The sequence below is a fragment of the Anabrus simplex genome, chromosome 1 (genome assembly GCF_040414725.1).
Source record: "Anabrus simplex isolate iqAnaSimp1 chromosome 1, ASM4041472v1, whole genome shotgun sequence".
Lineage (NCBI taxonomy): Eukaryota > Metazoa > Arthropoda > Insecta > Orthoptera > Tettigoniidae > Anabrus > Anabrus simplex.
The window spans coordinates 1,226,011,595-1,226,037,713 of record NC_090265.1 but is presented as its reverse complement, the minus strand read 5'-3'; the positions used below and the strand labels follow the sequence as shown (position 1 = coordinate 1,226,037,713).

The 26,119-nt window shown below is 40.8% G+C and overlaps 1 protein-coding gene across 1 annotated transcript in view; it reads left to right on the top strand.

Moving 5' to 3' along the window:
• LOC136858558 (very long chain fatty acid elongase 7-like) overlaps nucleotides 1-26,119 on the top strand; it is a 188,072-nt gene that overhangs the window by 20,473 nt on the left and 141,480 nt on the right. The window contains exon 2 of the mRNA XM_067138187.2: nucleotides 9,674-9,766. Coding sequence (XP_066994288.2) covers nucleotides 9,706-9,766 — 61 coding nt within the window. The 5' untranslated portion in view covers nucleotides 9,674-9,705. The remainder of the gene's footprint in view (nucleotides 1-9,673; nucleotides 9,767-26,119) is intronic.

The following is a 26,119-nucleotide window of genomic DNA, read 5'->3' as shown; positions in this document are numbered from 1 at the left end:
CTCCGTACAAAATATTTGCCCTCATGGCTTACACAAAACAAGCTCCAGCTGCTAACAAGCAGAAAAGCGTACGCAAATAACCCATCATCACAATTCAGAATTTGCGTCAATAATACTGCCTTCACAGGACGTACAACAAGCCGTATTTCACACAAATACACCCATCGGCGCTAATGGCTTCTCATATCTAGAATACGTGGGATTATACCTCGGCTTATATACAGCCTCTCAACACAGTCGTCTCGCGACTAATTCACAGCTATATCAGCAGTCGTACGCAAATATCTAGGCGCATTCTGGCCCCATAATCTGTCCCGTCTAGAATCTCATCTCACCTTGACTACGGATCACTCTGTTGCGTTATTCATATAAAAGAATCTTGCTCACAACAGTGGGATATTTTAATATATAGCTGGTCTGGCTCCAAACTGAAAATATCATGCGTCAAGCACAACCTATCCTTAACTATTTGCTATTCTGTTACATATTCCCGCACAAACATTAGAGGTAATCTTACCTCGAGATTAAATAATGACTATGACACCGTTAACTTGCACCAATAAAAACGTGCTCCCGAAACTACATGAAACAAATACATAATCATTAAACTATTATTCCATCAAATATTCTAATCAAACTAATAAATACACACGCGAATCATCGACTCTAAGTTGAATTACTTTAAATAAAATGAAAACAGAACTATGCTTAGTGTAAGCCATGGAATTAATGAAAATATGTACAAGAATAATTAAAAATAAAAAGAACAGAGCATATGACGAGATTATATTGCATATCATGTCCGACTCCATGGCTAAATGGTTAACGTGTTAGACTTCGGTCTCAGAGGCCCCAGGTTCGATTCCCGGCAAGGTCGGGAATTTTAAACATAATTGGTTGATTCCCCAGGCACGGGGACGGGGTGTATGTGTCGTCTTCATCATCATTTCATCCTCATAACGATGCCCAGGTCGGCTACGGGAGTCAAATCGTAATTCCTGCACCTGGTGAGCCGAAGTCCTCGGAAACATCCTGGCACTAAAAGCCATACACCATTTTATTGCATATCATGCTTAAAACTTGTAGATTAACTCATCTGTTTTCCTTCCAACATTGCCTCCGGGTCCCAACTGGAACTCGTGGTTGGCTTAAGCTATCATGTTGCCGTGGACGTCAAGTCTGGAACCTCGGCACTCGAATCCCTAGACTACCATATGCGTTGCCGTCTTCTTCTTGCTTGAGTTTATTTCGTTCTAGAACTGGCTGCTGCAAAAGGAATACTCTTCCTATGACTACCTCGTACGTAATCACGCACGGTGGTGTGACTAAGGCGAGACCAATTGACAAATCTCACTACTTTTAAATTAGTTCGTTAAAAGCAGAGCCTATTACGGTTCAAGAAACCAGTCACGGACAAGTTCATAAGGCATAATATCTGCGCGAACCGCACTCAAAATATCCGCGAACTCGATTTATTTTATATTATTCAAATTTACAGTCAATCACGAGCGGCAGCCGTGCGAATAATAAGAATGAGCGCGAGCTCGGCGGCTCCCTTCGTTTTATAGGGGTAGGCATTGTCCGTTACGCTCGGTGAATCCCCACGCGATTCTCCAGCAGTTCTTTGTGAGGCAGCGGTTTGTCTTCAACGATCATTTGAATTTGAGTCCATAAATATCAGATCTGCATGGATCTCACAGTGATGACATAATAAACTTTCCATAAATTCAGTAGACACCTAATGTAGTATGATGCCTCTTACAATTGGTGCTTGTGTCTAAATAACTATAACAAGTAACTATGTGTCCATCCTGGAGTTCTCATATTTGTCTGCGTGGAGTTATCACACTTAGCTCCAGGTGACAAATTCGAAATTTTCTGTCGCTCCCGCATCTCTCTCTCGCTGGTTGGCTTCAAATGAATTTGAAATAAACGTTCGTTTCAGTCCAGGGTCTTCATAAGTAATCCCACGGTTATATACTTGAACTAGGCGGATGATACCTGCTAAAATACGGAGTTCAGGCTCCAGTTAGCGCTATATTTAAAATGTGCAGGCTGAATAAATGATGATGAATATCTATGCCACAGTACAGCCTAAGTCACTGACGAGCGCAGACGTGTTGAGTGTAGGGTCCCGGGAGAGCGAGAGGGGAGCTCAGGTGCTGAGTGCAGGAAAGAAGTGAAGAGTTTACTGACAATGATTGGTGTGGAGTAATATAGGGCCACCGGGCGAGTTGGCCGTGCGCGTAGAGGCGCGCGGCTGTGAGCTTGCATCCGGGAGATATTAGGTTCGAATCCCACTATCGGCAGCCCTGAAGATGGTTTTCCGTGGTTTCCCATTTTCACACCAGGAAAATGCTGGGGCTGTACCTTAATTAATGCTACGGCCGCTTCCTTCCAACTCCTAGGCCTCTCCTAACCCATCGTCGCCATAAGACCTATCTGTGTCGGTGCGACGTAAAGCCCCTAGCAAAAAAATATAGGGCGATCATAGGATGATGACAGGGAAAAAGAAGAATGAAGTGAAACCAGAAGAGTGTAGAATGGAAATGGGAACGAAAGGAGGATTAATGCTGACAACGGCGGTGATTATAGTATTGCTACGGATTGGGGGAGTCGAGCTGAACTCAGGTCCACTTCCAGTGGAGGTATGAGTTGGGAAGACATGGAATCAATCAGAAGAGTTGTCAAAGAGGTGGTTGTAGAAGTCTGCCCCCTTGAGCAACTCAAAAACATGATACAAGAGCAAACAAAGGAGCTCGAAGAAATGAAGGGATGGTTCCGAGAAAGGGCGGACGACACAACATCTCAAGTGAGGAAAAATGCCGAAGAAATTGTAGCATTAAGGGAGAAAATATGACGACTAGAGGAGGAGACGCTGAAACTTAGGGCAGAAGTGGAAGCCAGCAATCTAAAGCTCAGGAAGAAGTGCCTATTTATATATGGTGTGCCAGAGGAGAAGAGGGAGGACAAAGTGTTCACAATTTATAAAGCAGTGGATCTAATTCAGGGAAAAATGAAAATTAACTTTAGCGAAGTGGACATAGACGATGTGCAGAGAGTTGGGAGAGTTAGAGGTAACCGGACTATTAAATTACAACTGTTTTCTACTTTCATGGCCGCTATTGTAGTTGGAAATGCGGGCAACATGCAGAATGAAAAAATATGGATCAAGAGGGACGAGAGAAGTGAAGCGATCAGGAATGCAAAAATTCTCAAAAAACGTATGATACGAGCTAGACACCAAGGATTGTGAACAGTTATCAGAGGACAGGAACTAGTACTGTCAAACGGCAGCTGGAGTAGAATCTGATCTGTGAAAAAATTGATGGACCTAGAAAAGAAGATATAACAAGACGAAGTAACTGAGAGGAGTATAGTGATTAGTGAGGAAGATAGACAAGTTATAAACAGTAATATTGGAGAAGACGGGGAAGGCAGTAAGGTCAATACATAAAGAAACAGTGAGCTGTGCGAAGAAAGACAGGGAGAGGTGCCAAGTGAAAATGTGATCATAAACAGTGATAAGGAAGGACTAGTAGATAATGGGGCGAGTATATGAAGGTCCAGGGATACAGATATGGTCACAGCTAGAGACAAGGGAAGTCAGCAGATTGGAAACAGTGAAGCTAGGGAGGCAGAGAGGAGAAAGGAATGTTCAGAGGCAACCTGGAAGAGAGTAGAGCGGTGCTGGAACGAAGGGAGGAGCAGAAGCTTAAGGGATACGTGTGGTATAATAGGAAGTGATGAGGGTATTGTTACAATAAGTAAGAACGCTAATTAGCAAGAAGTAAGAGAATTGTCGCAGAAGGTAGGGTAGCACATAAGGAGTGAGAGTGGTATCTTTATGTTATTTGTGTAAGGTGTAGTTAGTTCCTAGTGTGTAAGTTGAAATTAGCAAGTGGTATTTGGTAGTAGTGTGCGTGGTGATTTATTAGAGCAGATGCATTGGATACAAGAGTACGGTATTAGAGTAAATAGAGTCGTTGATAGTGATTGTGAAATTCTTGGTGAAATGGGATTTGGAGTTGTTCTTGTATATGAAATACCTCGTGTCTTGGTGTATTAATTGATAGTAAGCTAAAAGTGAAGAAGTCATTTAATGGTAATTTAATGTAGAGTTGGGAGTGATGAAATTGTACTGTTCAGGTAAGTGTGGTATTAAGCAGATGTGGGTGGAGAAAAGTGTAGAGGTTGGTGTATGTGAAATGTCTAGCCTCATGTGTAGATTGTATAATGAGGAATGATTTGGTATATGTGATGGTTGGGTGGAGAAAAGTGTGAAAATATTATGGTATTCAAGTGAAAAAGACCGTATAGCAGTGGTTCAAGTTGAAATTAGCAAATGGTATTTGGATATGTTTAGGAGATTGTGTTATATGGTGGTTGTTGTTTGGATGAAGAAATTATTGGTGAAATGTGATTTGGAGTTATATGTCAGAGCGATTAAAGTGGTGGTATGTGAATATTTGAGTTGCCTTGAGTTGTTAAGAGGTGATTGTATATGAAAGGCCTAGTGTCTTGAATGTGTATTAATTGTTAGTAAGCTAAGAGTAAAGAAGTCATTTAATGGTAATTAAATGTAGAGGTGGGAGTGATGTATTTGGACTCTTAAGGTAAATGTGGTAATATGTCACTGTGGTTAGTGTTTGGAGGGTGAAGTTATTGGTGTAATGCTTCTGGTTTAAGAGAGGAGGTGAATAAGGTGGTGTGATGGCACATAGTGGTAGTTGTTGTAGAGTGAACGTATTTGAAGTGTGACTTGGAGATATGTTTATAGTTAGGTTTGGTATATGGTGATATAATTCTATATAGTAAAGTTTATCTTTGAGGGTGTTTTAGAGCAATGTTGTTTCACAGGGTATTTAGTTAAAGGGTTGGAAACATTGGGTGACTTTCTTATTGCGCAATTGATTACGAAGTGGAGCGCCATGTCTGTATAGTAAATTTAATCTTCAGCGTGGGGTTTGATATTGAGTAAGGTTGTTTCACAGAGTATTTAGTTGAAGATTTCGAAACGTTGGACTGCTTTCTTATTGCGCAATTGAGTATGAAGTTGGAACTCTAAATAGTGGAGTGCTTGTGTGGTAATAGAGATAGGACAGACCAGCACATTGAGTAAGCATGTTAGAGACATTAGGTGATTTAAATGGTAGAGGACTGCCCTGTGTAAACAGAAAAGTCAGCGCACTCAGCAGAACACGTGATCTTGACGGGATTCGCTAGTAGTGGAATTGTGTTGCCAGACTGGCTTACTCAGGCAAGCAAATCTGGGACATGGTTAATGTTGCGTAACCCCAGCGGGTGCGCAACTTTATTAAGTCAACTGGTTATCAGCATCAGTCGCTCATTGCCATTTTATTTTTGCCTGTTTCTCATTGTAGAGATGTAGATTTGTAAACTACATGTGCCGTTTACTGCCGTAGTGCCATGGCCACTGGATCTCCGATAAGGAGTTGTGCATGGGCCATATATAAGCATCTGTTGTTCATTCCATTTTAGTTTATTCTGGCTATAGGCTGGGCATTGATATTTTTCTCATTTATCAGATCAAATGGGTATTTTATTGTAGATCTGGAGGAAAATAATAAAGAATATCTATGTCATTTAATACTATAAGGATTATTGGGCCGTGAATAGGTGATACGGTTCAATACCTTTCCAATTATCAATAACATTTTTATAACTGCCAATTATACTTGCCATCATGTCCACTCAGTCCATGAAATCGGGAAGAGCGTTCATTTTTTTTTTGCTAGGGGCTTTACGTTGCACCGACGCAGATAGGTCTTATGGCGACGATGGGATAGGAAAGGCCTAGGAATTGGAAGGAAGCGGCCGTGGCCTTAATTAAGGTACAGCCCCAGCATTTGCCTGGTGTGAAAATGGGAAACCACGGAAAACCATCTTCAGGGCTGCCGATAGTGGGATTCGAACCTACTATCTCCCGGATGCAAGCTCACAGCCGCGCGCCTCTACGCGCACGGCCAACTTGCCCGGTGGAAGAGCGTTCAAGAGCTGAAGAATGATAAATCACCTGGACCAGATGGAATTCCAGCCGAGCTCTCCAAGAAAGGAGATGTGCTACTAGGGCATGCACACGTGCTGATTAACAAAATTTGGTACGCGGGAACAATTCCAGCTGAACACTGGGATGCTTTCATCATCAACATCTTGAAAGAGGTGACAATACTCAGTGTGGCTATTATCGAGGAATACCCTTCCTCTCTGTTACAGGAAAAAGTATCTCTAATATATTGACCAATCTTCTAGAAACGCAGTGCGGTTTTAGACCCAATCGTGGCACAATGGATATGATCTACAACAAAAGACAAATGCAAGGAAAGTCTAGAGAGTGTCAACCATTTTACAGATCGTGTTAAGTATTATGACTCTGTTAAAAGACCTAGTTCTGATTGGATGTCCAGACAATTATTTCAGATACTGAGACTGCTGCATGATAGCATATTGCTATTATTCTTTCCAGTAATGGTCGTTGGGATCATTTCCGCGTAAAAACTGGACCCAATCAGGGCCGTGCAGTTGCTCCAAAGTTATTATCAACATTTTTGAGAAACATACTACACCTAGTAAGTTATAAACTTCCATCAGGTGCAGAACTTGTGTACAGAACTGACGGAAATCTGTTTAACCCCAGCAGATTGCAAGCTAAGCAGAAAATGTCCTCAGTGTCAGTTGTATAATTTCAATATGCAGACCAGAATATTATCTCAGCTAACTCAGAGAATGATCTGCAAATTATCTTAAATGTTTCTATTCAAGCTCCTGAAAGCGTTTGTCTAGAAATTAATATTGCTAGTTCACAAATCCTTTACCAGCTTGCGTCAAATTCTAATAAGGTTACTGGGAATATCACGATCAATGATCGGACTTTGCAGATTAAAAATTGCTTTCATGTTCTTTGTAGCAACCTTTCAATTTGTGCAAAAGTTGATGCAGAAATTCAGTATAGTTTAAGATTCACTAGTGTTGGTTTTGACCGTCTCCTAAAAAGAGTCTTTTGATAATCATAGTATGTGTTAGAACAAAGCTCTAAGCCTAGAGTGCTGATATAATAGAATCGTTTATTTCAGAAACCACCTAAGTGACACTTTTATCAAAATTGAGTTTTTGACGGGATTGTACAATTCGGAGATAAATACATTGTTTTAGCAGAAAAAAAAACATATTCCATACAAGCAATGCTGTTAGGCAGCTGTGTAAATAATGTGTTTATTTCTGCGGTAAATTCATTCCTCCACTCATGACGGTTGGTGGCCCTGCTAGGATAACCTGTTTTGTGACTAACACAGAATCACACAGTTGTGCGTTTATTATTGAATCTCTGCGACAGAGGTCAGTTTGAGACGATTACGCATAACTTCCCTGTCCGTGGCCACTCTTTTTCGCCTTGTGACAGTGATTTTATAAGTATTAAACGGCTCTTGAGGAAGGTGGTCAGAATTTATACTCTAGATGAGTATGCTGAGCTAGGCAAGTGTGTCAGGACGTTTTACCGTTTATCATCTTACCTCGGACGATGTCTTAGGTTTTAAACATTGGTGGCCTATATCGTACAGGGGAATAACAAACTCTAATGAAACATCAGGCAGGGAAGTACCAAGAGAACGTAAGAAGCCATTCAAAGTTTCTAGTTACAAACAGTTTCAGTACTATAAAGATACTTCAGGATAAGTTGTGGCAAAGGCATTTATTGGAGGATTTTCATCTACTTCCGCACGACTGAAAACTGACAGCCCACCTGAGCTACCTTCCGAGGAGGCTTATCCTTTGGGAAAGGTATGGTGATTACAATAATATTATTAAAAGGATATAAAATTATTGAGCAAGTAAAAACATTTTGTAGCCTATAATAACTTTATAAACTTTCAATGGGTTCTGCACAACGCTATTTTTGGTTTTAGGTTCCAATCAACAAAATTAAAGTAGAAGACTTGAAAACATTAATGGACTACACCGTTGGTTATGAATATTTTTATGACAGCATCATTCAGTGGCCAACAACTGAGAGAGAACCTGCTGAGGATATGCCAGAGGCTGAATAAAGCCAGAAAGGGTTTTACTGTTCTAATTTGAATTTTGTGGTTCATTAACTGATGTCTATTAAATTTTGTATGAATAGAACAGCGTTATTTACGTAACCTTTCATCTTAAAACTTGCAAAGATTAATCAATTTGCTGTTTTTTTAATAATTGCTACACAAATTAACAGGAAAAATTGTTTATTTCAGAAACAACCTAAGTGCAATGTTTTAAAAAAAATTAATGGCATTTAAACAAATCTTAAACTTATTTCTTGCTTAGTACACTTTTCTAGCATATTAAAGTTTAATTTAAAAATATTAGAAGGAGATCAGACTTCAACTTATACTCCCACACAGTTATTTTCATTTTCCCAACAGTTTGAAAAAGTGCACTTAGGTGGTTTCTGCAATTAGCGATTCAATTCTAAAGCTTATCTACGGCTGCGAGACTTGGACTTATTATAGAAGACACGTAAAATGCCCGGAAAATGCATCGATGATGCTTGCGGAGGCTATTGAAAAATAAATAGGCAAGATTATTGGAGGTATCCAACAATGAAAGCATGGAGGCGAAAACACTCAGGAATCAACTACGCTGCTCTGGTCAAACGTTCGCATGCCAGAACCACGCCTCCCAAAGCAAATCATGTATTCGGCCTGCGCAGTCATGGAGGGCAGCCAAAATGTTTTAAGGATATTTTAAAATGTAATCTGAAGAAGTGTCAAACTGAAGCTGTGAACTATAAACAATCAGGAGGCAAAATTGCGCCAAATCGTATATTTTGGAGTTAACAATTTTGAAAACATAGAAGAAAATTAGAATCTGAGAGGTGGAAACGCAGGAAGGAAGGTGGAAGAATGGAGAATGGTACTCTTTTACTATCCTCTGAAGCTAAAACTAGTGTGTGCTGTCACTATAATCAGGTCTGTGGGTCTCGAATTGGATTAATCAGCCACTTAAGAGGACATATTTGATTTTCTAAAAGACACATTTAAATTAATTCGACGAATAAATGTCTATGGTGGTGATTCCTCTCATAGAATAGAGAAGATCGTTACCTAGTTTTACTTCCTCTTAAACAACTATCAACACCTCTACCACCACACTCATATAAATTTTTGATTGGTACTTTCTATTACACTGCTCCTGTAAACTGATATCGCGCTGGATTTTAGCCAGCTTATCCCACAGCATTCATCGCATCTTCATTTCTAAATGTATTTTACTATCATAGTTCAAACCTGCGAGTAAATTATTTCATTGCTCTTTGCATAAATAGTAAGGGAGAAACTTAAGTTGCATGTGTCAGATATTTGGTTACATTACAGTAAATTAGTGTTCCCGAATTAATGCACACACCTATTCCAACATATTATCTGTGACTTCACGAACATTTTCAGTTTTCACAATCCTTTTAGCATTGTTGATTTTTCTATAGAAGTTTGACGACCTGGTAGATAAGATTTACTTTAAAATTTGTATTGTCAAATTAATATTTAACTGGGGCTCTGGTTCACACTAAATATCTGTACGACTAGTAATTTTTCATCACATAGACTGAAAAGATAAGATGACAAATAAGAACGATGTATCTGTATGTTTAATTGAAATTCACTATTCATTTCAGAACTCTTCAAACATCGACCTCAAGGAAGCAGTATGGGTAAACTGTTTGACAGAATAGTTGAGACGTATAACTATGTCAATTACGACTTACAGGGTAAGTAAAACTTAATGTCATTAATTCCGGCCTAATTTTATTTCTTATTCTCTTATGGTTTAGGGATAGCCAGAAACAGTTTATACATATTGTTCTAAAAACCGCCTAGTTTACAAGTAGACGAATAGTTTAGCAAGTTATGTCCAAAAATAAGCGTTAACAATGATGGTTACTTGGATTTAGTGGCTGAAGGTGTTGTAATGAGGTAGTAAGCAATGCAGTAACCAGCAAGAAGCATAAATGTGAACATTTCTTGTTAATCGTAACGATTACATGAAATTTAAATTCCACACAACTTACAGAATCTCTTCGCTACAAAGAGGTGAAAAACGATTACAGCAATCGTCATGGAATGTCTCTTCAGAAACACACACGAGTGGAAGTAAGATGTCGATAAAAATCCCTTCACACCCAACCACTTCGCTTACTTTGAGAGAGGTATCGGCAGTCGACACATTCTGTTATTCAGCGCTGTTGGAAGAAATGTGTGCTGTGCAGAAATTGCTCTATGTTATGAAATGCCTGTTTCAAAACCACTAATACGTTTACTTCAACGCATATTTAATGTAGAGTAGGAGGATAAATAATAAATAAATGCTTCGTACACTTGGCAAAGCCTACTAATGTAGACGGATTGAAAGTCAGACTAGACTTACAATTGCAACTTACTCACCTGCAAAGCAACACCTTCGTCAAAATAAGTTTCAATATTTTATTATTTAGATCTTTTATATTGGCCATATTAATATCCACTTCTGAGGTCATTTGCTGCCAGACTCAACTGTATTAAGGTCAACCAACAGTTGCGAAGAGTTATATATTTCACTGAGCATTCTTAATTCACGCAGGAGAACCAGTTTAGCGGACTCACGGTGTAGCACCTAAATTAGAATAATAAGGTAAAGTGCAAGTCCTTGTGTGACAATGAAGAAAACTGGCGAATAAATGAAAATACAACAACATAAGCGAATACAGATTAAATTAATATAGACCTAAGACTAAACCGTACTTCATTCCCCGTTTCTATTTTTATTTGTTTCCTATGAACACTGCTACGAAGCCTCTCTCGTGGACAGTCGAGACTTTCTTCTGATGACGCAGAGCACAGTTCTATGCGAAACGTTAAGAATTTCACCTTATTTTCTTGACATGGCATAAGCCCAAAAGCCTATACAGTATCATGTCTATAAGTTCGGGCCGTGAAAGCATTAATGGCAACAACATAAATTAATTTGTGACATTTTGCTTCGTCTCATATAGAGTTTTTTCTTCCTATTGGTGTCTCCAATCCACTGGGGATGAAGATCCTATGTTTAAAAAAAAACAAAACAATAACACTCATAATAATAGCATCCAAGCTTGTAAGACTTGGAGAAGCCTCCAAAAACCGGAGAATTGGAAGAACACCAAGGGAAACATCGAAAGCAATCAGACGTATTAAAAGCTTACATCATAACAGAAAATTGGGTGAAATCGATAGTGATTTCAAAAGAAACAATATGCGGAATGTTTACTAGACATTCAGGTAATAACTAACAAACTTCAATGCACGCAGTCTTTGCCTCCGTCACCATGATGAAACTTTTGAGACGAATACAAAGGAAAATTTTGAAATCTTGAGCCAGTTCTGTGAGAAGCTACACGACAGTGAGCCACCTACAGAAAGATTCCAATTTCTCGCAAATCCCTCAAACCAAGACTCGGTACAGGAGGTTCGAACCATCATATTACATCTCGAAAGCAACAAAATAACAGGGGAAGATGGAGTAATCGCCGAAATTATCAAGATTGGAGGGGAACTCTTGGTTGATAAACTACAAATCATCATTGCAAATACACTGACTTAGAAAATGTCACGGGATAGTCACCTATTAGCGTGTAGGGCCTCCTCTGGCCCTGTGAACTGCAGTGAGACGCCGTGGAAGTGAGTCGACAGATACCTGGTAGTCCTCTGGACGCAGCTGACACCAAATCGTTTGCAGAGCGGCCGCCAATGCTGGTCTGTTCGTGGGTGCAGGATCCATGGCACGGAGCCTGAGTTCCAGGACATTCCAGATATGCTCGATAGGGTTCATATCGGGGCTCCTGGGTGGCCATGGCAGTCGTTGGACCTCCGCTGCGTGTTCCTGGAACCATTCCCGGGCGACGTGGAAGCGATGTGGGGGCGCGTTATCATCTTGAATCACCGCAGAACCGTCTGGGCGCTGGAAGGCCAAAAATGGGTGAAGATGGTCTCCGAGCAGCTCAACATACCGCGTACCATTCAAAGTCTCTTACAAAACACCTAGGGGGCTCATTTTATACCAGGAAAATGCACCCCAGACCATGACAGACACCAGCGCCCTGGACCACACCTTCGAGGCAGACGGGATCCAACGTTTCATGTGGCCTGTGCCATACACGGTGCTTCTCATAGGCATGGTGCAGTTGAAATCGTGATTTGTCCGACCATATCACGTTACGCCATTGTTCCAGTGTCCTTCCCTGGTGACTGGCAACAAATGCGCGTCGTTGTGCCCGATGACGTTGGGTTAACAGTGGCACCCGTGTACGGCGCCTTCTCCCATACCCCATAGAACCCATGTTCTTACGGATTGTCCACCCGGAGACGTGTCTAGCACGGCCTGTGTTGAATTGAGTCGTTATTTGTTGCACGGTTGCCCGTCTGCCACTATTGACAATCCGTCTCAGATGTCGCCGGTCACGGTCATCGAGGGTGGCTGGATGGCCGGTCGCTCGTCTGTTGTGGACGGTGACACTCGCATTCAGCTATTCACGATACACTCTGGACACGGATGATCGTGTGAAGCCGAATTCCCGCACCAATTCCGAAATCGCACTTCCCATCCGTCGGGCACCGACTACCATACCCAGTTCAAACAGTGTCAGCTCACGACGACGTTTCGTGTCACATGCACAGCCACTGCTCACAAGGTCTCCTATACAACTGCCACTGGCAGAGTGGGCGTGTGGTGCGCAGACAACACGCCTGCGCATCAGTGTTCCGCTATCTCACGACATTTGCTCAGTCAGTGTACATGGGAAACCGGAACCGTACCATCAGATTGGAAAACAGCTTTGATTCATCCACTCCACCAAAAGGGTGACAAGATTGATCCAAACAATTATCGAGGTATTTCACTTGAATCAATCGCCTGCAAAGTGCTCTCATGTGCCCTCTTCACTAAGTTGGACTAACAGACAGAACATTTAATCGGTGAATACCAGGCAAGCTTTCAAGCACGCCGATCATGCGCAGAACAGATCTGGAACCTCAAGATGATTTTGCAACACCGCCAGTCGAAGCGCGCATTCGTCATTTTCGTAGACCTTAGAAAAGCATGCGACTCTATTGACCGCATCACCCTGTTCAAATTACTGCATGAGTGCGGTGTTGATAGCAAAAGAACTGCGTTAATTGAACAGACATTGACAGACAAAACCTCTGAAGTAAAATTCATTGGTGAAATCTCCGAAGTTTTTCAAATTAGAACAGGAGTAAGACAGGGTGATGGGTTGTCCCACTCTTGTTTAATCTGGTATCAAATAAAAACATCCAAACCTGGGAGAGGGAAGTACCTGGAATAAGTATTGGAACCAAAGATAAAATAATCAACATAAAGTGCTTTGTCTTTGCTGACAACTTAGCAATAACCCGGACTCCTGAGGAAGCCAGACAGGTCATTGAGGAACTTCATGGAAACGCCATCAAAACCGGCCTCCAAATCACAATAAATGGACTCCAGAAACCAAATCCTGACATCACATGCAACCAAATATGGTAACATCACACAAGTTAAGCACTTCAAGTACTTAGCTGAAATTTTCTGGAGCACTGAAAGTGAAAAGATAGCTAATATGACACGTGCAGAGAAATTACTTAAAGCCTATATAATCACTGGGAATATGTACAGTAAAAAATCGCTTTCCACTAATGCCAAATTCCGACAGTCTCACACAGTTGTTCTCACTCTATGAAACTGAGTAGTCATACTTAACATCAACATCAAGAACAAAGAGAAAATAGAGTGGTAGATACTCAGGAAGATATTTGGACCCAAGATTCAAGACGGTACCTGGATGCGTAAAAGCTCAGGAGAACTGTATTCTATGACCGAGCGATTCTCCTCAGTTGCACGGAAGAGGTGAATGAAATTTTACGGACACGTAGCACGAATGGATTACTCTCGACTGACCAACAAATCATTTTCATCATTAACAGAAGCCGACAAAGCAAATTACGCTTGTTAATAGACACTCAAAGCGACATTGCAGAAATCAATATTGGCCCACTGGCAACTACACGGACCACTTTCAGACAGGAAATCAATTCACGTAAGTTCACATCCAAGGACCCAACAGCCAGGAACTTGAAACTAAAAGATGCTTGGACACAGGAGAGAAGACAAGCTCATGGTGAAAAGATGGGGAAGTTTTGGTGGACCGTAAGCTACGGCTGTTCATATCGGCGACCAGCTCTACTGTACTGTAGTCTGCTTCAAATTTCATGAACTCTCTGATGGAAGAAGTTTGAGCTCCAAAAAGTAGATGTCAGTATTGGTGATTGACTAGTGCAGTCTACAGTAGTATTCAAGGATTTTAAATAATAATAACAAAACTTGTGTTTCTAAGTTTGATCATACAATCTCTAGTATTTTTATTGTGTGTTGCCGTCCCTGGTAGTAAAGGTGTCCTCCTATCACTGCTTCTCTCCCAAAAAGACCCGTCCTTCAATCACGTCTTCTCTTTCATTTTCCTTCTGGTAAGTTCAGATCCGTAGTTATTTAAGGATGGGTTTCTTGTATACTTGCTCTTGTCTGGCGGCAGTGAAGCTTGTATTGTGTGACTGAAGGGAGAGTGCTTCTGAAATGGGAATTATGGAGGTGCGGGTCAGGCCGGCGTGAGAAAAGAAGTTATAAGATACATAGTGTACCGTACCCAGGGGTCGTAACCCACTAGGACGATGCCTCCATTCCTGTATAAACATCTGACTAACTCAGGGTTGGGCAGAGACGTGGGTTGGTTGTCGATGGACCAGGCTAAAAGTTGAAGCCCCTCACTTAATTATAAGTAAATGACAGGAAAATGGAGGTATAACTCGAATGAGAAACAATAGTACGGGGTAGGGTGAGTTTATTCACAAAAAAGCCCCGAATCATACTAATATGAGACAAGAAATAAAAAAAATAAAGATGACATTGAGATTATCTGAAACTTTGAAGAAAGAACTGGACATTAAAAACGTCATTAATTAAAAAATTAAATGTGAAATGAAATTTTAAGCACAAAAATGAATACTTGTGATATTTTCAAAATATTCCTCATCTGATTGTCCAGGGTTCATTTTATGTAATAGTATACGTACGCGTATTTTATCGAGTCGTCGCAAGATTAAACATTAAAAGAAAAAAGAAGATAAAAGAAAATTAAGATAAAAGGAAAATTAAGACGCAATGGAACACGATATCAATTATGTAAAATACTAGTGGCATTTCCCTACTCTGTATTTACGGTGAAACAATTTAAGCAAAGTATCTCACATATCTACATCGGATAAAGAAAAGGAAAGACTTACATACTACACTGACTCAACGTGAAACGCGGTTCACCAAAGGATCTAGTGAGAACTAGATTGCCCATCAATATTACTCAGCACGGGCTGTTCCCCATTAAACAACAAGACAACATTTCCAAACAACATGAAATATCACAAAACACCATCCTGTAAGAGAAAACATATTATTATTCTTTATTGATCATGTGGAAAGCAATAGGCAACATTACCTTCTTCTGCTGCATTTGCGCACCTAAAGGTGCGTTCATCCGTCACATATTTCCAGCTGTGCTGTGGGCTGAAAGGAAATGTTATAATTCAATACTGTACTGAGGCTTGGATTCTGTTCGCCAAGATTGTATCATGGAAAAACCATCTCATTCACGCTGTCTATGTAAACACGGCTAACAAGTAAGCTTGTGAGGCAATATCATCTTTCTTCGACTACACGGAAACTTACGTACAATCGTACTTCTTACTGGCATGCTTCGGTAACTTATTACACACATCAGACTCCTTGGTCTGGCTTCAAATTCCTCAATTTATTTATTTATTTATTTATTTATTTATTCACGAAGCACAAGATACAGCTGCACTGAGCAAATTTCACTTGCACTGTCAACAGACTATTTAACAAACGTAAACTTTCGAAATAAAATGTAACAAACATAACAAAATATAACAAGATCAGGTACAAATCCCACTAATAACTGTCCAAATCGAAAACCATAGAATGTCCATGTTCATAGCCAAGTCGTCGTGGGTCAAGATGGCGGTATAATCCCTTCACATCAACTTATCTTTAAGATACTATTTACACACCTCTCGAATTCACTTTTATTTGATGCTATATCAAGCTCTTGTCTCCTATTAATATTGTTAAAGAGTGTTGGGAGGCGGATTAGGAAAGATCGTTGAAGTATTGAGTGCTGAGTGTGGGGAATGTGGAGAAGATCTCTGGTTCTGGTGGAACTGGAAGGAACGTGGAGAGAGAAGAGAGAAACAAGATGTTCCGAGCGGTAATGTCAATTTAAGATCTCGTGGAGGAAACTCAGGTCAGCTACCTGTCGCCTGATGTGCAGCGGTGACACATTACTTGCCATTAATACCTGCTGCGTAGACAGATTTCTGAGCTTGGGGTTTCTGTTCCTTACAATTGCAGCAAAGAAGGACACTGCTCTGTCTAACTGCTTAGTATTGGAGGGGGCGGTTGTTGTCCAAATCGGAGAGCAGTAGTTTAAGAGAGGTTGAACGATCGTGAGGAAGAAGTGACGAAGAGCAATGGGGTCAGAAATTTCTGTGAAGCGATAGAGAATGCCTAGTAATTTCATAGCCTTGGTTGTATATATTTCTATATGGGTCTTAAATTGTAATTTTGTATCGAATATTACACCTAGGTCACGCTGTTACGTAACCACGGTGATGAGCTTGTCGAGTAGGTAATATGATGTCGGTAGAGGAGATTTACGCAGTGTTATGGTCATGTGGCTGCATTTTTGTGGATTGGGGATAAGTTTCCAAGTACGGCACCAGTTAGAGAGGGCATTAAGTGAGGACTGTAGCAGAGCTGCATCTGCTGGATTCCTGGTCTCCCTAAATATCTTCAAGTCGTCAGCAAAGAGTAGGGTTTTCGCTGTTTCGTTGAGTTCGGACGGCAGATCGTCCATAAACAAAGAAAACAGCAAGGGGCCAAGAGTACTGCCCTGTGGGACACCGGAGGTGACTGGTAACCATGAGGATGAAGTGCCTGATATTACCACTCTCTGCCAACGGTTATGTAGGAAGCCAGCAAGAAGGGTCAGAAGACTGCCATGTATATTAAATCGTTCGGAGAGTTTATGGAGCAACAGAGTATGGTCAACAGAATCGAAAGCTTTCGAAATGTCTACGTAGCAGATATCCAGCTGTGATTTAGCTGCAATGGCGTGTGATGCAAAGCTATGCAGAGTGGCCAGGTTTGTTAGACAAGAGCCACCTGGTAGAAATTAATTTGATAATTAATATTCTCTCAGAAGACAATAGCAGGGACATATTCACTGCACATCATTCTTTTCACTTTATCAGGCATGCAATCGGTCTGCATAATCAACTTAATAAATTAGCATGCATTTAAAACCTCTTATATTCCTTACAATTCTCATCAGCCTTTTCCATTATAAATCTCGGTTTGATTCCCGTACAAATCATTGGGCGAAACAGTTTGCAACCTACATTTAAAGATCCTATACATTCAACGTTGCTATGCAGCTCCATACGTGTCAGCTTATGAAATACCATGCGTCATGCAACCTAACTGCTACTAACTTTCTAAATGATTAAAACTGAATTGAATTTACTCTCAACGTAGCAAGTGTTTAACTTGGAAATTGGATGATCTTGTCAATCTAATCCTCCTATCACTAGTATACACGGAAAAATCGGAATAATACTAAGCTAATTATCATGCATAATATAACAACAAAATAATCCTAACAACTCCCTCTTTATCCCATCTAACTAATCATAAATAAAAATAAAAATATAGAGATCATGCATTCCTCTCTTATCCGTATTTACAACATTACAAAGGTGAAATAAACACATGCCGTCAGGCTTAATTTACGTTAAAGGAAAAACCCTACACTAAACTGCACTAGTATTTTAACGTAACCTATAGAAGATTCCATAATTAAAACATGCGTCTTATCTTGGACAACTCTCAGGACACTGGCAATGGATGACATCCTTCCTGTGGTATGTGGTTACTCCATGTTGATCACTGCTTTAACACATATACACAATGTTTCTTCTTCCATGGGCGGTGCCACCTTCTTGCTGAAAGTTCCTGAGCACTGCAACACAGAAGGCTTCTCTGATCGTGGAAGCCGACGTGATGTGAACCTTGTTCGGTATTGCTCCGATACTTGCCACGTGAATATATAAATAACAGTGTATGGTTTTTAAGACCGATAAACAGTGTTTTCAGTCGTGCAGTTGATTAAATTAAATGGTGCAGTGTTAAATTGCAGGTTATATTATGGCGCAAAGTTCACTACAGATAAATAGACGGTAATAATTAGCCGCAGACTGGAAAGTGAAGAAAAGACGCTCAGTTGTAGCTATGGGATTCCCGCATGTTTAAAAAAACCACCAATCAGCGTGCTTGCCATTCATTATGACGTAATATTAATTATAACTTGCCGGAAAACACACTCCAAATAATATCAAATTTCTTCAGATTATTTCTATAGCGTACTCCTGATTATATTTCACGTGTCGACCTGTGGAAATCCGTCAACCAACATAATTTATTTCAAGCGACTGTCGATGTTGGTTAACCTGGGATTATGACTTCGCGCGATGCAGACTCCATAGTTGCCACCCCCACGCGTTCTCATTGGCTGAATATTTCTCTTGGCCAACATCTTCTACACGTGCCGAGATGTGCCAGCACCCGGTGAGGCTAAGCCTTTCTCACGGCCCCGAGGAAGTATCGCGCAATATCCAGCGACTTGACGTCTCCATGGACTTCCGGTTTCAGCTATCCTGCGATTCACTACTTTTACCATATATGGTTGAAATTTATTTCAATAAAATTATATATTATATCAAATAATAATCTGAGTATCTCTTATGGGCCGTCAGGATACGGCTCAATGGAATATACAAATAAATTGAAGTTTCTGTTTGTAATATAAAATTAACAGCGTTTTACTAAGTGCAAATTAAATTTTATACGGTACTTATCACTAAAAACCATGTTTACAATTTTTATCTGTCTGTCTATCTCTCTGTTTGTTCCGGCTAATATCCGAAACGGTTGGACCGATTTTCACAGGACTTTCATTGGCAGATAGCTGATGGTATAAGGAGTAACCTAGACTACTTTTAAATTTTCAAAACAATTAGAGGGGGTGCGACAGGGGGATATAAAAATAATAGGCGAAGTATAGAATTTATCGTACAGGGACGAGACAAAGCTCATTGTAAGCCTCTTAACGCAAAGAACAAAACTTGGCAAGCCCTACTGGCCCAAAAAACATGTTCTAAGACACTAAAACCAACCGTTATGGGGATATTGGCACCACACTACCCCTGCTTTAGGAATCCGATAAAGAAACGACCAGCCGTAACCATGGCAAAGTCAGCTCAAGGATTTTACAGCAGCGAGATTTCACAACGAAAATTGGCACACATATGAATTAATATATGGAAAAAAGTATACTGTAAAAGCTTCTCAGCCTCTTTGCTAAGATCAAAGTATAGACTCACTGGAAGAGAGGAGCTCAGCGATCTTAACATCTTTTCTCGTGTTCTGTGTAGTGTTAGTGGGTATCAGGGACTAGTAATACAATACACAATAAGCACTCAAGAAAAATACACAGTTTTATATACAGTACATGTGAGACACGGGTACTCTCTGTTCCGACACTGTGGGATGCTGCTGTGCATATGGCCAGGACCGAACACGGGTCCACGATATCTCCAGGGATTGTGAAAACTCTACTTGTCATTTTATATGCAAGAAAACAATAATAAAGAGAATAATGAGTACAGAATGCCGGGTAGGTTATTTCTGAAGTTTATCTAAATCATCTGAGGCAATAAATCCATTGGCATGTCCCGCTAGAACACAATGCCAGTCAGACTATAAGTGCACGATGGGGTCAAAGCACACACAAAAATACTCCACAAGAGTCTCGCACATATAGGCCTATACTGTTTCCTTGGGTCAACCACCCTCTCAGACGTGGCGTGGCAGAGGGACAGCTCACAATTGTCAAAGGCAGAATGAATATCATCCCTTTCAAATATAACACATCACATCAAATTGCAACATAACTTTCTCATTACCATGAGGTGATTCCTCATTCATCTCTCAAATCATACTCGTTCGCATGTGTATAAATACGATCCAACAACAATATCTCACACAGTGAGTCCTGATTTCGAATCATCCTAACTTCGTAAACCACATTTCCGCACACAATCTTACACACAGCTGGTCCGATGGTAATCAGAAAAACGCATACATCTGAATATCAAAACACCAGCTTCTCTTCTTCTTCTTTATTATTATATATCCTTTGAAATGGGCCTACTCTCTACCTAACGTGCCTACGCGACTTTCATCATCATTAATCCGTCACTTTATATCACACACATGTTAATCACACAACAAACACAGTGATAATTACACACGGTTCAAAGCGCACTGAGCCCTACAGTTATCAAAACACTCGAACACAATAAAATGAAAATAGTCCCTGACTAAATATCTCACTGGAGGTCATGGTTCGGTCTTCTGGGCGATTCTCACAGTTATATTTCTTCTTTCAAAGAACTTATTCTATACCAGTACTACTCAGCATGCATACTAACTCCGCTGGTTAAATCCCAACTTCCCATACATCAACAAACCCAGAATCTACCAAAACTACTCAGCATAAAAAATAAAAAATTGTGAACGTAAAGATCCCAAATAATATGAAAAGTGGAATGCATTTCCCTGCAAATAAATTTACCCATATTTACAATTTGAGACACTCAGACTTGTTACGAAAGACAAGCTCTGTGCTCTGCTTAGGCACATTTAAATTTAAATAAACTGAATTCCCTGTCATTTAATAGCTACAGTTTAAATAAAAAGCTATCCATACTCAATCGTCATGCATAAAGAATGGTATTACTCAGCCTTGGTCAGCTCGGGGGGCCCATCTTGTAGATTTAGTGACGGCTCACATCCGCTGTGATGATAGCTAATTCCACATGTTGATTGCGGTGGTTAATCCCCATCGTCCTTGATTAGTGGAAAAGTCTTCAGTTATCTAGACACAGAATGTGAACAGATTTAGTCCACGTTACGCACGTATGTTTCACCATGCACAAACCGACACGATCCTTCATTTTCAAGTCCCCGAATCAAAGAATACTGATACAGGGTATTACAATACGACCCACACACATTCTTCACTACTCCGCTCTCTGTTAACCATCTTAAACCGGAATAGTGCGTTTATTATCACGCATCCTTCTGTTATTTTCGGGTAAGCGTTGGAGTAATAACAACTAGTTTATGAATGTAAATAATATGTTCAAAACTCGTCCCAGTTTAAACCCACGCCTTTTTAGATCTCGCGTATTAATACAGTACGTATTTCACTTGAATTAAGCAGTTTTCACAGTTTTCTGATTTAACTGTTCACAAGACAAAGAAAATCACGGAGCTCGTCTGGACATATGTCCGTCCCTCGCGAGAAGGAAAACCGAACAGCCTGGGGTGACGCTTCTGCAGCCTTATCATAACTAAGAAACATCCCCCCTCCCAACTCGCATACAACTTAATCTCGGCGTATCAAAGGCATGAGTGTTCGACAGCTAGGTGGCCATTAATCTCCTAATGTAGATTTTATTTATTTAGCATATGGCTAGAGATACAACGTCTATTGTTGTAAGATCTACACTATATACATACGTCCAAATTGTTTATATAGTCTATAGCCTGTGGAGTCACGAAAACAAAGTCACTACCACTGCCATTGTATTTTCTAGTCCTGCATTCTTCGATTATGTGCTTCACTGTCTGTTGTGTAGCGCCCCAGTCACAATCAGGCGTTGGGATTCTGTTCCACTTGTAGTGGAAGGCTGTACAGTACCCGTGGTTTGTTCGGATTCTGTTCAGTGCGGACCATAGTCTACGAGGGAGGTTGAAACGAGGTGGCGGCGTCTTTTTCACAGAAGGCATTGGCGGGCAGTATTTGTCGTTGAGTCACTTCTGCCATTCAGTGGAAGATTGGTAGTTGCTGTTCCACAAGTTCATGGCATCTCTAGCTGGTGATTTTCTTGTACGCAGACGATTAGTATTCTCATCGCCGATGTAGTTATGTATTGGGAGTTCTGGGTTATTCACTATTTTACTGAATTGTCTTAGGAGAGCATCTTTACGTCTGAGATCTGGAGGAGAGATATGACAAAACTGGTAGCCACTGCGTGGGAGTAGATTTGATTGCGCCAGTGATGAGACGAATTGTAGTGTTCATCCGTGTATCTATGATGTTTGTGTGGACACTATTTAGCCAAGCAGCAGCGTAGTATTCAGCAGTCGAGTACACCAACCCTAAAGCTGAACATCTCAGAGTTGCAGCTGTAGATCCCCAAGTTGTTCCACACAGCTTACGAATTATTTTGTTGGGAGTTCTTACTTTGGCAGAGACGTTCAGGAGATGTTGTTTATAAGACAGTGTTCTATCCAGTGTGACTCCTAGATATTTGGGGTACCTATTATGTCTAAATTTCTGGTTGTCCATGTACACATTTAACTCCTTGTTAGCCATTTTATTGTTTAGGTGGAAGCAACAAACTTCAGTTTTGCTGATGTTTGGTTGGAGTCCTCATATTTTAAAGTAGTGTGCCTGTGTCTTGAGGTCTTCAGTTAGAAGACTTTTTTCTCAACTGTTTTTTCCCTGATAGCAAGTGCCTAGTCATTTGCATATCCGAATTTCCTTGAAAGTGCCTTCGGCATGTCTGCAATATATAGACTAAACAGCAAAGGAGCGAGAACTGACCCCTCTGGCAGACCGTTGTTCAGCGATCTTTGGCTGCCTACAGCTGTCACATTGTACACACGAAATTGTCTTTGACTCAACATGTTGTTCAGGAGTCGTGTAGTTATCCTACATGGGACCACTTTCAAGAAACTGTAGAGTAATCCATCTTCCCACAGTGTCACAGGCTGCCGTCAAGTCTATGAATGCCACTGAAGTCTTAAGTTTTCTTTCGCATCCTGCTTCTATATAGGTTGTAAGAGACATACGGTAACTTATTATGTCATACTTCTCTGTGGTATAAAGACCGCCTGTTCCACTGGAATTTTCTTGAGTAGGCCTATCTCGGGACCAACTCTGTTGAGCAGAAGTCTTTCTAGTAGTTTATATGCAACGCTGAGCAAGGCAATAGGACAGAAGCTCTCCGGTTTTTCAATAGGCTTACCTTTCTTAAGCAAGGCAATAATCTTTGTCTAACTGAAGAGTGTTGGTGTCTTGCCTCTTTCAAGGATATCGGCGTAGAGTTTAGCCAGCCAGACACGAGCCTTTTCTCCACAGTGAGCGAAGAACTCTGGGCGTATATCATCCTCACCAGGGACTTTACCTGATTTAGTGTCGCTGATAGCTATGTTTATTTCTTCCACACTAAATGGTTTGAAGTGTGCTACCGGGGTACTACTTTTCAGGAGTTTCAGTTCTTAGTAAGTTTCTTGTTTCTTTTGCTTTTGGAAGTCATGTGCAAATGAGAGACGATGTTGTTTGGATGGATTTCTGACGTCGTCCGTCCAGTTGCTCTTCCGTCTCCAAGCCTCTTTAGGAGAGACCATGATTGTCGACTCGATTTAGTGAAGTCCAGAGAGCTAACATTATCTTCTCACATTTGTCTCCTGGCTGCATCTAGGCTGTGTAGAAGCTGGTCAGCAATTTCAGTGTCACTGCTCTCAAAAATTGTTGGTAAAGGTTTTCGCTTTCCTCGTTCTATCCAGGGGTGTATTCCTTGCGAAACCCTCTAGGGATATGTTTCTTTGCTTATGACACCACAGCTCCTACGAATCTTTCATGTGTAGGTGGTATCCGTCCTATGCATTTCTTAAGTTCTTCTGTTAAGCATTAAAGGCCTGTGCTGGTTATGAGGGAAGTCATTAAGCACTTTTCGATTAGTTGGTAGAGGTTTGTTTCCTTTGTCTCTGGACACAAAGCACAGATCAGGACAATACCCCCGTTTCCAGGCTGCTGATTTGAACGTGTCCCAGTCTTTGGCATCAAAGTCGTGAAAGAGGTTGTTTCTATCCATCCATTTCAGTACTGCTTCCCCATTATCGTCATTCGTTCTGTATTTCCAGTCCTGGTGATGATTGTTGAAATCACCAATGTAGACTGCTGGACGTGGTCGAATGTCTACAACATTGTTGGGCCTCTTAGAATTCGGAGGTTCGTGGATGTATGAGACCTCCGTGTCACCTATTCTGATGACAATGGAGTGGATGTCCTCCTCGGTGCTAGTAGATAAAAGAAAGACATTATTTACAGTGTTTCGCACGTATGTAGCATTATCATAGGCATGGTGATAGGTTGCTCCCAGAAGATCGTAACCCGGAATTTTTCCTCTAGCTTGCAGCCACTGCTCATCAGTGCAATGTGTTTCATGTATGACTGCCAGGTTTACTTCATGAGAAAGTAGCAGTTTGGACAAGGCTTCACTTTTGCACGACTATTACCTTCAATATTTAGTTGACATACACGAAGGACAGGTCCCAGGTTCCTTAGTGGTTGTAGATGAAACATATCCGTGCGGAATACGATCGTGGGATCTTTAATGATCAATAAATATATGCCTTCAATTTTCCCGGTGCTAGTGGGAATCCTCTTGTCGAGTGAGTGTGGTGCGAAGAGATAAACCAGATGGCCTTCAGTAACTTTCCGTTGTTACGTAACCAACTATTTCTTCTTTTATCAGTAGGTTATTACTAAAAAGGACATCACATACTCTTACTAAATTCTGTAATTACGACCAGGACTTTTGAGTCAAAATCTGAGAATATCACATTGGTCATGCTGGATTAAAGATGGCTCCAATATTTTGATGCGAAAAAGTTTACATCTCCCACTCGGCAACAATATGAGGTAGGGGTAACTTCTTCTAATATTAAGCTTGGTGATACCATAGCTCGGCCACACCCGTGGCGTCGCAAGCTTCGATTTCCCGCGAGCTCGCTGCCAGACAGAGAAATGCTTGCCCAACTTGATCATTATAAAGAGATATTTTGGAATAAAATACTTTATATACGATAATTTCCTTTCTTGCCAGGTTGTTGAGAGTTATTTATTTTAAGTTTGTGTTCCTAAATAACGGCACCTCTGTGACTTGGATGATTAATCTTGACCATTAGTCCTCGGTTCTTGTCTCTGTCGGGTACAATATAAACAATAAGTGGCTTTAGAATGATCAAAAATGCAATTGAGAGAATAAACCGGCTTATCGTAGTTTCAATAAGTTCAAAATCACCTTCAAATGGGTTATCGGGAGAATTTTAAATTGTATTGTTGATATTTTCTCTCTTAATACTGAAATAATTCACATAGGAAAATGTTTGTGTTTAATGGGCCTGAGGTACGAGATGTTACATATAGGCTACATGGTAAGACATGGTGGGGTGGTAGATAAATAAATACTGTGCATGACTGGTAACGCTACTCTGTGGTTTACTAACTAATTCTCATAATCACTTACGCACAGGCACACAATTACACTAGTCAGCGCGCTCTCTCGCTACGTTGTCACTGTTAAATATCACAAGGATCTCAATCTAAAAATTACGGGCTAAAACATTTACACTACACAGTTCACATTCACATGCACTCTACAGTATTGCTTGTTCCTTAGGGCAGTTCATGATCAAACTCATTGAAAACTTAAGCGGCGCCAAGCTTAACAGTTTACGAGTGCGCAACAGAGTCGCACATGTCTGTTTCTGTTACAAATTTCGCACTCAACATGGTAAACCTCTGTTGATGGCCTCCTGTCGGTCAGCTGCACTGTTCCGTCAGTTCACTCGCAGCACTCCTGTGCTCAGAAGCACACAATCCTCCGCGCTATCTTCACAGAACTGAACCGTTAAGATCGCGGAACTGCTTGGTGTCAACTGCCGAATGACTGAACTCACACTGAATCACTGCAACTATTGTGGAAAGCCTTCTACAGGGAGTCTCGCCCTTCCAGATACTTTGGACGGGAAGAAGCCACTGGAAAACTCTGGAGATGGAAAGCTCTGGTTC